This window comes from Odocoileus virginianus, unplaced genomic scaffold (assembly GCF_023699985.2).
Source record: "Odocoileus virginianus isolate 20LAN1187 ecotype Illinois unplaced genomic scaffold, Ovbor_1.2 Unplaced_Contig_7, whole genome shotgun sequence".
Classification (NCBI taxonomy): Eukaryota; Metazoa; Chordata; class Mammalia; order Artiodactyla; family Cervidae; genus Odocoileus; species Odocoileus virginianus.
The window spans coordinates 104,310-117,958 of record NW_027224324.1 but is presented as its reverse complement, the minus strand read 5'-3'; the positions used below and the strand labels follow the sequence as shown (position 1 = coordinate 117,958).

General features: G+C 37.4%; 1 protein-coding gene across 1 annotated transcript in view; it reads right to left on the bottom strand.

The window, feature by feature from the left end:
* Positions 1–13,649, bottom strand: part of NAF1 (nuclear assembly factor 1 ribonucleoprotein) — a 43,952-nt gene that overhangs the window by 18,571 nt on the left and 11,732 nt on the right. Inside the window, exon 3 of the mRNA XM_070463855.1 lies at positions 2,605–2,698. Coding sequence (XP_070319956.1) covers positions 2,605–2,698 — 94 coding nt within the window. The remainder of the gene's footprint in view (positions 1–2,604; positions 2,699–13,649) is intronic.

The following is a 13,649-nucleotide window of genomic DNA, read 5'->3' as shown; positions in this document are numbered from 1 at the left end:
CTGCCATGAGTCTGAGTAAGCTCCAGCGGTTGGTGATGGACAGGGAAGCCTGGCATGCTGCAGTCCATGGGGTCACAAAGAGTCGGACATGACTGAGCGACTGTGAACTGAAGAAAAGAGTACATAAGAGATTTTAACATGATCGTATGGTCAAACCCACACAGAACTATCACCTCAACCTAGCTGACTGATATTTAATGTTATTTTCCTTTTTGTAAAAGGTCCAAATAATGTTACATGTTTTATGTTTTCAAAGCAGAGTGTGTAACAAGCATGTTCTATTAGCAGCACGTGCTCTGTCTGATTCATTCATCTCTATTCCCAACAGGTTGAGAATTTTGTTAGTCTATTAGGACGCGTTATTCAAAATAGTATCTTTAAAAAGCATTATTTCCTATGTATCACATAATTTACTTTTCTTTCCCATGAGAATAACCATTCTTACCTAAATTTTTTCTATACACATCAAGTCCAATAAACAGTTGACTCACACTATGTAATCAAGAAATTACCTTTCTGATTTATTTTTGCATATTATTAAATACCATAAGATAGTAAATGTAATAATTCAAGAATCATGTAAAGAATTTTAGTAATTACGATTTTTATTAAAAAGTTTCATTTAATTTGAATTTTCATTAATAAATTGCCAAATTACAAGTAAGAATTATTTTTTAAAATAGTGATACAGACAATTTAAAAAAATATAAAAAGAACAGTTTGAGAAGGATAGGTGTTAACTCTTCTCTAAATGTTTGATAGAATTCACATGTGAAGCTGTCATGTCCTGAACTTTTGTTTGTTGGAAGATTTTTAATCATGGTTTCAATGACCCTGCAATTCCACTCCTGGGCACATATCCAGAGAAAAACATGGCCCCCAAAGATGCATGCATCCCAATGTTCACTGCAGCACTGTTTACAATAGCCAAGACATGGAAGCAACCTAAATGTTCATTGACAGAGGAATGGATAAAGATGTGGTACATATATACAATGGAATATTACTCAACCATTAAAAAGAATGAAATAATGTCATTTGCAGCAACATGGATGGACCTAGAGATTGTCATACTGAGTGAAGTCAGAGAAGGAGAAATATCATATGACATCCCTTATATGTGGAATCTAAAAAGAAATGATACAAATGAACTTACTTATAAACAGAAAGAGACTCACAGACTTAGAAAACGAACTTATGATTGCCTGGGGAGAAGGGATAGTTAGGGACTTCGGGAAGGTCATGTACAAACTGCTGTATTTAAAATGGACAACAAAGATCTGCTCTAGAGCACGTAAGACTCTGCTCACTGTGATGTGGCAGCTTGGATGGGAGTGGGGTTTGGGGGAGAAAGCATACAGGTGTATGTATGGCTGAGTCCCTTCCCTGTTCACCTGAAACTACTACAACATTGTTAACTGGCTATACCCCAGTACAAAATGCTTTTGGTGTTAAAAAAAAATAATAAAAAATAATTTTTTTAAAGATCAAAAGCTAAATTTTCATTTCTATCACTGATTGATTATATGACAGATCATAGGAGCAAGTGACTCAAATTCTTCTTTGTCCCTTAAGTCATAAACTAAGGACTGGTGGACCATTTAGGCCTTTTTCTCAGTTCAAAAATCCTATGACTTTGTCAACTTGGAGTCCTATTTTTTGGTGTCACTTAGAGTTAATAGTAACAACATTAATTTCAAAGTCTCTCCTGTACTGACATCATATCTTGGGGCTAAAAGAAAGCTATAAAATTTAGTTCCCATATACTCCAATGGGTTCATATTTCATGACATTAATGTCAGTGTTAAAACCATAGAACTTTCTAATTTACTTGTTTGTAAGATAAAATCAAAGGCAGTAGGCAGAGTAGCTGCTCTCTACCCACGAAAAAAGATAACCACACACCCATATCCCTGAACCTGTAAATGCTATTTTGTATTAAAAAGAGAGACTTTGCTGATGTGAATAAGGCTAAGCACCTTGCAGTGCAAAATTACCCCGATTAACAGTGGGTAGACTCAATCTAAGGAGTCCTTAGAAGCAGAGAATCTTTCCAGTCTGTGGTGATTCATCAGAGGAAAATGTTACAATAGAGAAGGTCAGCAAGACGCTACATTATGGACTGTGAAAATGAAGGGAGGGGGCCATGAGCAAAGGAATGTGAGAGACCCCCAGATGCTGGAAAAGGTCAAGAAATGCATTCTCCCTCAGATCCTGCAGAGAGCAACTTGCCCCTGAGGGCCCCTTGATTTTAGCCAGTGAGACCCATCACACTTCTGGCCCACGGTACTGTAAAGTAATAAATGTGTTGTTTTAAACCATTAAATCTGTAGTAACTTAACAGCAATAGAAAACACATGTATCATTCAAATAAATTTGAGAGAAATTTCTATGTCAGTAAAAGCACACTTTAAATTTTTAAAAAGACACTGTATTTATGTACTACTTGTGTAAGTAAAAGCTGAATTTATCTGTTCAAACCTAACAGCTATAAAATGAAATATTATTACATATTTTGGAGAAAATTCCCTACACATAAGTCTTTGATTATTAGTATATGCTTGGATATAAATTATAATTTTATTAATAAAAATATATACATACCTAATTGTTCAATAATACTTGAAACCATCCCCAGAGGCTTTAATTCAATATCTTCAGGCAGAACAATAGTGAGTTCTTCAACAGAAGGTAGTTCCTGTAATATAAAAAAGCAGTAATCTTCCTCCAGCTTCAAGGACTTTTTTTTTTTTTAAAGGACAGTTTCCATGTAGTGTGCTACATCTATTTCTGAGATGTGACATTATTTATCATCTCTTGGATGTCATCCTTTCTAGTGTCTGAGCATTTCTCCCCCCTTCAACATCTCCCCACCTAAGTGATTCAAGAGATCTAGTATCTACACCCTAACACATAACACAGACCTAAATACCACTCTAGATTTTTCCAATCAACTTGAACAAGAGATCATCCTAAAAGAGATAATATAAAATAACTCCCAGAGACATTCCACTTGAAGAGAATTAATTCTATTGGTTCTGATTTCTCCACAGTACAGTTCTCTGATCTGTCTTAATGTGATTAGTTAATTAATTTGACTATGATTAAACAATTTAACAGAGGAACAGCTAACTTTTCTAAGTCTGTGTGTGAAAAGAAGATGAATTTCTGGTCTCTTCAAGACAAAATACGTAATTCCTGGAAACAATGTAATAAGTTTCAGCTCAAGAAGCTGTGAAGCTGTTGCCTGATTATCTTCTTCCCTGTCTAGGTTAAAACCAAATTTCTTTACACTCTGACCCAGGTGCTAACTGTTTGTCAGTTGCTACAGAAACTAGATATTGAAGTGGAGAGGATGCCAAAGAAAAATGTAAGAAAGCAGACCTTAGGTTTTAAATTAAATAAACAGAGCTTTCTGTTCACCTTTGTCAAATGATAACAACTGACTCTCCCTGGAAACTTTTTCCCTAAGAAGGGCTTAAGGAAAGTGCAAAGATCCCATTAATGGTATATTAGGGTTAAGTCTAGGAAAGAAAAGATGACTTTTGGAGAACTGTTAAAAAAGACAGGAAAACCTAAATCATACAGAGCATTTTAGATGAGCGTATCTCAGGTACTCATTTTCCTCTACGGGATTTCCAATTAAGGTTTTTAACAAAAATCTGAACTGAAGCAACCTGAACTGAAGCATAACTTTCTTCTGCGGATGCTGCTTTCTGATCAAGGACTAGTTATGAAGAGCACACAGGATCTCAACCAACTCAGCACAGAAGACTTACCTCTGTATAGTTACTCTGGCCTGTGTTGAAGGAAATGACTATATTTCACATATCAGAATCTTTCTGAGTACTTCTAGAGAAAGGACAACTACTTGTCATTTTATCATATTAAACATGGAAGCCTTTCCTAGGTAAGACCGTGGTATGAAAGTGCTCAAACAGGGTGTGTATCAGAATAGAGAAGGGAGTTCAGTTGTTAGAACAAATTGGTAAATGTGACAGGACAATCTTGTTTAAGAAGTTCCAAGCTAAGCAGAAACCCCACACCCTGTTATATATGCAACTAGAGAACTGTATAATACTGAGGGCTGACACCAGTCTCACATGGGCTCTGGGAATGGCACCTCTTATGACTGGTGATTGGCATTTTCTAATGTAGCAGCTCTGGCTGCAGCAGACCTGGGAGGTCCAGTGTGCGGCATTAAGTCCTCCTGAAGGAGGCTGCCATTAGCCCCAACACAGAGCCTCCGAGCAGACGACCCACAAACTAGAGACCAATTATACTAAGGAGTTCTCACACTATTCCAGAGTTCTTGCCCTGCTGCAAAAAGTTCTAGGTTCCACAACAGATTATCCAACCTGGGGATCTGGCAAAAGGACAGAGAACCCACAGAGAATTTGACTTTGAAGGCCAGTGGGATTTGGTTATAGAATTAACACAGTACAGGGGAAAGAGACTCTTGAAAAGCTCAAACAAAACCTTGTGCACACCAGGACCCAGGAGAAAGGAACAGTGACCCCAAAAGAGACAGAACCAGACTTGCCTGAGAGTGCCCAGGAGTCTCTGGCAGACATGGGTTTGACAGTGACCTGCCACAGGGTAAAGGGCACAGAATACAACAGTCCTGGGAGTCCAGGCATACTGACAGAGGTCCTTTTGAAGGATGTCACCATTACTGCCATTACCCCTACCATACAGGGAGGGACTCAGCCCCACCCATTTGCAGAAAATTGGATTAAAGATTTAGGAAGCATGGCCCATCCCATCAGAGCAAGACCCAGTTTGCCACACAGCAAGTCCCTCCCATCAGGAAGCTTCCACAAGCCTCTAATCCTTCTCCATCAGAGAGCAGACAAATGAAAACCACAATTACAGAAAACTAACTAAACGGACCACATGGACCACAGCATTGTCTAACACAATGCTAACTATGAGCCATGCCATGGAGGGCCACCAGACAGACGGGTCATGGTGGAGAGGTCTGACAAAACGTTGGTCCACTGGAGAAGGGAATGGCAAAACCACTTCAGCATTCTTGCCTTGAGAAACCCATGAACAGTATGAAAAGGCAAAAAGATGTGACACTGAAAGATGAACTCCCCAGGTCAGTAGGTGCCCAATATGCTACTGGAGAAGTGCAAAGAAATAGCTCCAGAAGGAATGAAGAGGCTGACCAAAGTGGAAACATGCCCAGTTGTGGATGTGTCTGGTGGTGAAAGTAAAGTCAAATGGTGTAATAAGAACAATATGCATAAGAACCTGGAATGTTAGTTCCATGAATCAAGGTAAATCGGAAGTGGTCAAACAGGAGATGGCAAGAGTGAACATCAACATTTTAGGAATCAGTGAACTAAAATGGATGGGAATGGGCAAATTTAATTCAGATGACCATTATATCTACTACTGTGGGCAAGAATCCCTTAGAAGAAATGGAGTAGCCATCATAGTCAAAAGAGAGAGTCCAAAATGCAGTATTTGGATGCAATCTCAGAAACAACAGAATGATTTCTATTTGTTCTCAAGGCAAACCATTCTACATCACAGTAATCCAAGCTTATGTGCCAACCACTAATGACAAAGAAGTTAATGTTTAACAGTTTTTTCCTGACCTACAAGACTTTCTAGAACAAACACCAAAAAAAGATGCCATTTCATCATAGGTGACTGGAATGCAAAAAGTAGGAAGTCAAGAGATACCTGGAGTAGCAGGCAAGTTTGACCTTGGAGAGTACAAAATGAAGCAGGACAAAGGCTAACAGTTTTGCCAAGAGAATGCACTGGTCATAGCAAACAACCTCTTCCAACAACACAAGAGACGACTCTACACATGGACATCACCAGATGGTCAACACCGAAATCAGACTGATTATATTCTTTTCAGCCAAAGATGGAGAAGCTCTATACAGTCAGCAAAAACAAGACCAGGAGCTGACTATGGCTCAGATCAAGAACACCTTATTGCAAAATTCAGACTTAAATTGACAGATGTAAGGAAAACCACAAAGCCATTCAGGTATGACATAATCAAATCCCTTACAATTATACAGTGGAAGTGACAAATAGATTCAAGGGATTAGATCTGATAGAGTGCCTGAAGAACTATGGATGGAGGTTCATAACATTGTACAGGAGGTGGTGATCAAAACCATCCCCAAGAAGAAGAAATGCAAAAAGGCAAAATGGTTGTCTGAGGAGGCTTTACAAATAGCTGAGAAAAGAAGACAAGCAAAAGGCAGAGGAGAAAAGGAAAGATAAATCCATCTGAATGCAGAGTTCCAAAGACTAGCAAGCAGAGATAAGAAAGCCTTCCTAACTGATCAATATGAAGAAACAAAGGAAATAACAAAATGGGAAAGACTAGAGATCTCTTCAAGAAAATCAGAGATACCAAAGGAACATTTCATGCAAAGATGGGCAAATAAAGAACAGAAACTGTATGGACCTAACAGAAGCAGAAGATATTAAGAAGAGGTGGCAAGAATACATAGATGAGCTCTACAAAAAAGATCTTCATGACCCATATAACCACAAAGGTGTGATCACTCACCTAGAACCAAACACCCTGGAGTGCCAAGTCAAGTGGGCCTTAGAAAGCATCACTATGAACAAAGCCAGTAGAGGTGATGCAATTTCAGTTGACCTATTTCAAATAGATGCTGCTGCTGTTAAAATTGCTGCACTCACTATGCCAGCAAATTTGAAAAACTCAGCAGTGGTCACAGGACTGGAAACGGTTAAGTTTTCATTCCAATCCTAAAGAAAGGGATTACCAGAGAACAGGCAATACCTATTCTGGCAATACCAAAGGCAATACCAAAGAATCCTCAAGCTACTGCACGATTGCACTTACTCCACACGCTAGCAAAGTAATGCTCAAAATTCTCCAAGCTAGGCAACAACAGTACATGCACTGAGAACTTCCAGAGTTCAAGCTGATTTTAGAAAAGGCAGAGGAACCAAAGATCAACTGCTAAAATCACAGAAAAAGCAAGAGAGTTCCAGAAAAACATGTATTTCTGCTTCATTGACTATGCTAAAGCCTTTGACTGTGTGGATCACAACAAACTGTGGAAAATTCTTGAAGAGATGGGAATACAAGACCACCTTACTTGCCTCCTGAGAAACATGTATGCAGGTCAAGAAACAACAGTTAGAACCGGACATGGAACAACAGACTGATTCCAAATTGGGAAAGAAGTACATCAAGGCTGTATACTGTCACTCTGCTTATTTAACTTTATATGCAGAGTACATCATGTGAAATGCCAGGCTGGATGAAGCACAAGCTGGAATCAAGATTGCTGGAAGAAATATCAATAACCTCAGATATGCAGATGACACCACCCTTATGGCAGAAAGGTAAGAACTAAAGAGCCTCTTGATGAAAGTGAAAGAGGAAAGTGAAAAAGTTGGCTTAAAACTCAACACTCAAAAAACGAAGATCATGGCATCTGGTCCCATCATTTCATGGCAAATAGATGGGGAAACAATGGAAACAGTAAGAGACTTTATTTTCTTGGGCTCCAAAATCACTGCAGATGGTGACTGCAGCCATGAAATTAAAAGACACTTGCTCCTTGGGAGAAAAACTATGACAAACCTAGACAGCATATTAAAAAGCAGAGACACTACTCTGACAACAAAGGTCCGTCTAGTCAAAGCTATGGTTTTTCCAGTACTCATGTATGGATGTAAGACTTGGACAATGAAGAAGGCTGAGCACTGAAGAACTGATGCTTTAGAATTGTGTTGGAGAAGACTCTTGAGAGTCTCTTGGACTGCAAAGAGATCAAACCAGTCAATCCTAAAGGAAGTCAATCCTGAATATTCATTGGAAGGACTGATGCTCAAGATCCAATACTCTGGTCACCTGATTGGAAGAGCCGACTCATTAGAAAAGACCCTGATGCTGGGAAAGATTGAAGGCAAGAGAAGGGGACGACAGAGGATAAGATGGTTGGATGGCATCACTGACTCAACTGACATGAGTCTTAGCAAACTCTGGGAGATTATGAAGGACAGGGAAGTCTGGCATGCAACAGTCCATGGGGTCAGAAAGAGTCAGATATGACTCAGCGACCTAACAATAGTAACGCAGCCACACAACGATGAAAACTGCTAGCTGTTTCACCAAATTACAGTAAGGTATAGAGCAAAATGTTTCATTACTTTTAGAATGTAATAAAGCCTGCTGGTTAAATAAAGCCAGGAGTTTGTAGGTAGAGGAAAGGAAGAAAAGCAGAAAATGTTGTTAGATCTTTTATGGGAACATCCAAAACAGGTAGGAGGGCAGATCGCATGCCAGTAACACTTAGGACACAAATCAATGCTATTCTCAATAAATAAATGCTATTTTTTACTACAAAATGGAAGGCTCCTTATTTTTTATTTTCTATAAGGAGGAATAAAGGCCGGTGTAATATAATTATGTTTTGATTCAAATCGAAACTCTGGTACTATTCTGATCGTTTTTAACTTTAAATATAAAAACTTTAAATATAAAAGTTACACATGTTCCTGTTTTTTTTTAATAAAAACTTCAGTAGTACAGAAGAATACAAAAATATTTAAAACATGAACAGCAAATACATTTAAAAAATAAAAAGCAAATAAAAAAAAAGCAAAAATCTCCCTTACCCTATTCCTTTCAACCTTCTTCCAATTCCTCTCCACAGATAGCTGTTAACAGTCTTTCAAATATGTTTCCTAGGCAGACACAAACTTTACATTTAACTTTAATATGTCTCATTCAAATGAAATATCCATATTGTAATATAAGCTATCCTTTTCATGTTGTATGTCGCACATCTTTCTACAAAAAATAAGTATCTATTTTATTTAAATTCTTATGGTGTTTGACTATATAGATGGACTATATATAACTTAGTATACCAATCATCCTATATAATAATAATCTGCACAGCTTTAATTTTTATTATTACACAAAATGATACAATGAACTTCTTTAATACATACTTTTGTGTAATTCTCATGATAAATTCTAAGTGGAGCTGCTAGATCCAAAGGTATAAACATCTTTAATTTTGACAAATACTGTTAAATCTCCTTTCAAAAAGGCTGCATCAATGCACAGTTCCATGAATGATCTATGAAGGTATTTTCCTATTATCAATGCCATCACTCAGAAGCAAACTTTTGCCCATCCGATAGGTCCAAAATAGTATCCTGCCTTAAATCTAAATTTCTTTATTAACCAGGACAACATGCTTCCTGGCTATCTGGATGTATTTATGAATTGTTTGCATACTTTACATATAGTTCTTCTGGAAGGTTTATCTTTTTATCAGTTTGTAGGAAAATTTGGGGTTTTTAAGAACATTTGCCTGTTATCAACTATGCAGCAAATATCCACTCCCTTATCTCCCAAATATATCTTTTCCTTTTTTATTTTAACCTTGTATCACATTTATAAAGACCTCTATAACAAGCTCAGTTTTGAAAAATTTTTCCTTTCCTTACTTTAGTTTCACTTTGGAAACACATTTCCATGTGGAAAACAGCCAATGGGACTTCGCATTCTGTCTCAGGAAGTCAAACAAGGGCTCTTAACAACCTAGAGGAGTGGGATGGGGTGGGAGACGGGGGAGGTTCAAAAGGGAGGGGACATACGTATAACTATGGGTGATTCATGCTGATGCTTGACAGCAAACAGCAAAATTCTGTAAAGCAATTATCCTTCAGTTAAAAAATTAATCATAAAAGTATTCTTATCAAGATATAAAATAAAACTACATGAACACAGTATCATGCTGAAATTCATGTCTAGTGCTTTTCTTGTGTAGTCACTCTATTACCACATTTTCAAAAAAATAAGTTCTCCTACTTTTCAATATTAGCACATTGTATTTTGCACTGTTCAAATGACCATGGTTGGTATGACTACAATACAAATGTCAAGCAAGTGTCATGATCCTGGGCTTATACCTCTATCAGGAATGTTTCAAATGGCAAGAATGCATTTTGATTGGGATTTTTTTTAATAAGGTTATATTCCTATTTCTGTCTTTTTTTTAAGTAAGAAATGATGACTGTTAAATTTTACCAAATGTCTTTTCATCATCTTTTGAGATTATTATCACATAAATCACTCTAAGTTGAGCATCTCAAACTATACAGGGTCTGATGGAGTCCTGACATCCTGCTCCAAGGATGTCTGTGAGACAGCCAGCATGAGAGACAAGGGAAGGTTAAAAAAAAAAAAAAAGCCAGATTGCAGTGAGGTGGGGACTCGCACCTGTGGAGGTGGGTGGCAGAAAAATACAGGCTGGCAGGCTCCCTGAACTCCTGTTACTACCCCATTTCCAACCTATGTATTAATGGAACAGCAAGTTTTGCCTACTAATGTGGAGGATTTCTGATCTCATATAGAACCAAACTTAGAATACAGACATCATACTTCTAATTCCAGCTCACTGACCCCAGTACTCTGAAATGTGGGAATGTATAGAGTTTTCTGTGATTCCTACAGAAGGCCAATGAAGGCACTCAATTGCTTCTTGATGGTAAAAGACCCTCTGCAAAACACAAAAGGTATGTATAGTACATATAACTTAAGAGATAAATGGAATCGGCCTATTACAATTCCAGGTTAACAGCCTGTTTTGGAATTTGCTTTTGAAAGTCTAGTTAAGCCAACCAGTATATTTGCTTTGGAAATGGCAGACATTCTGGAAACTGAATCAAGAGAGAAAAGAGATATTTGTTCTTTTTAAACAAGCATGCTAGGAAACAAGGGATAAAGGATAAAGGAGGCAAACATCTCCCTAACTCCCTCAACAATTCATCCAAGGGATGTGCTTTCCATGAAGATTTTCCATGAAGATTGAAGGCATAATTTTAGAAAGTTCAAAGGGAAAGTTTCTTGGACTGCAATGTCAGACCATCAGTATAAGATCCTGTCTGGATATGTAGATGTCTTAAGTTATCTTAACTTCCCTAACCACTAAACTAAAGAACTGCACCACCACCAAGCTTAGTCACTCTTTATCAAATTATCCTGTGGTTTTACTTTCTTGTGAATATATTACTTTCTAACATACTATTCTTTTACTGGCTTAAAGTCTATGTCCCAAACTAGACAACAAATCCAACAAAAACTAGGACCAGGTCTGCCTTGCTTCTTGCTATGGTAGGAACAATGACTATCACAAAGTAGGTGTTTAGTATATATTTACGTACACCCATGGCAGATTCAAGTCAATGTATGGCAAAACCAATACAATGTTGTAAAGTAAAATAAATAAATTAATTAAAAATAAATAAATAAATGAATTTACTTAATTAGCTCATCAATCCAAGCTAAAAACAAACAAACAAAAATTTTAAATTGGAGTTTTTCAGTCAAAGCAGAAATCAGATAATGAAACTACAATTCTTAAAATTCAAAACAGAATCCTTAAGGAATGAAAAGCATCTCAACCCAGCCTTCTCAAAAAGAAAGTAAAAAACGGGGGCTTCCAATTAAGCCTCACTGCACAGAACTGACACACAGGCACCTCAGGTTTGCAGCAGCGAGTATTACTGTGGCCAGAAGAGTAACACCTGGCCTCCCAGTAATACAGCAGTTGCCCTGGTAAGATAATGCATACATCTGCTCAGTGTCATAACCTCCTTCAAACAAAAACCAATACCTTTGTTTTCCTCAAGTAGAGAAAGGATGTGTACGTGTGATAGAGACGAGGAGAAACACACTCCAGTGACAAAAAACAAAAGAAAGGGACCAAAATACAGAGTAAACGAAACTAGTGCCTTGACAGTGCACAGAGTATATAGAGAATCAGAAATAAGACATACAGCAACAATAAACTGAAAAACTGAAGGTAGAGATGATGAGGGAAATCTGGGCCCTTCATCATATAAACAAAACCAAATGTTATGAAAACAAAAGGCAAGAAGGCTCTTTACAGCTAGTTAGGAAGATTAAAGCATGAGCCTGGTTTACCTATGACTCTTATAGAAAGATTAATGAGTGAGTAGGAAAGACTCCTACTCTGCTCATCTAATACAAGAGGTTAATTAATTTGATTATTTAAACTTAATTAATTAAATAAAATTTACAATGCAGTCTTCAGGAGCACTAGCCACATTCAAGTGCTCTGTTGCTGTGGTAGGAAGACAGGGTGAATATAATAGGACATGTCCATCCCTGCAAGAGGACTGGCTGGACAGCACTGCTTTACACTCTCATACATCCAAAGAGCTCTCCATCACTAAATATATACCCAAGTATAAGAGGACCAATCTATTTTTAGCCATTAATACAAGTATAATTTTAAGACCACATTGTAACAGTATGCATCATATTAGGTCTTCATGTTAACCTGAATACCTGGGAAATGAAGATGTGTGATAAATCTTTGTCATTATTGTTATTTGTTATTTTCCAAAATTAAAGAGAAACTAACAACTTATTTTGGATATATATTATCTGCAGCCAAACATAAATATCTATGCTTTCATGTGTGCTTAGTTGCTACATTGTGTCTGACTCTTTGTGACCCCATGGACTCTAATCCACCAGGTTCCACTGTCCATTTTCCCAGGCAAGAATGCTGGAGTGGGTTGCCATTTCCTTCTCCAGGGGATTTTTCTGACCCAGGGACTGAACCCACATCTCCTGCATTGGCAGGCAGATTCTCTACCACTGAGTCACCAAAAAAAGTTACAGCATTCAGCAAAATGCTAAAAGTCGACATACTAATGAAATCCAATCCTCTACTTCTGGCACATCTACATATCCAAGTCAAAGGCTTTATTAAAGGGCAACAGAAGGTTTCTTACAATAATGTAGGAAAGCTTAAATTAGATGACAGAATCATCTTTCATCATTACAAATTATGCTCATCATTCAAAAACCAAATAATCGGGAAGTTCAGATGATCAAATTCCAGTACTGTGAAAAAGGCCTCCGCAGGAACTGAAAAACAGAGCTGACCAGACTTCATCTGATGCCAGTTCTGAATCTGCTTTTCCTCATGCACTACATCAGGAGAGTCATTTTTGGGGTCAGTTTTCTTATCTATAAGTAGTGAGAAACTAAGCAAAAAAAAAGTTCTCAACAATTCATACAAGTGATTAATAGTACGATTTTGAAAAATGTTTAACAGCATGCAATCAAAAAGACAGAACATTAATATAGAAATCACATAACAGACTTGAACAAAGTTACTCTGATTCTGAAGAACAGATGTTATGATCTTCAAGAAATGCAAGGTCCTAACCACATCTCAAGTAGCCGTGAAAGATCAACAATTGTCTGTCATGAAAATATGATTATATTCTGATTCTTGGAAATCTGTATGGCCTACACAGTTGCTCAGTTAAACAAAATATTCAAATGTGTAGCACTTAACATTAAAAATTCATCCTATTAAAAATTAAACTGTAGACATGCCAGTCAAAAAATGGTGTCTAAGATTTCTATTACAAAAACAGAAGGAGCTAATTGGTCAGAAATGGCCCTCTGAAAAAAAAAAAAATATTACAATGGCCCTGACTTCCCTAGCTCTAGGAAGGCTTATCACTGGGGAAGGGGGAAAATAAATCAGTAATTCATGATCTTTTCAGGTAAAATTATCTAAAGAACCTTGATTTGGGTTTTCACTCACAAACACAGAAAAAAGGCAGCA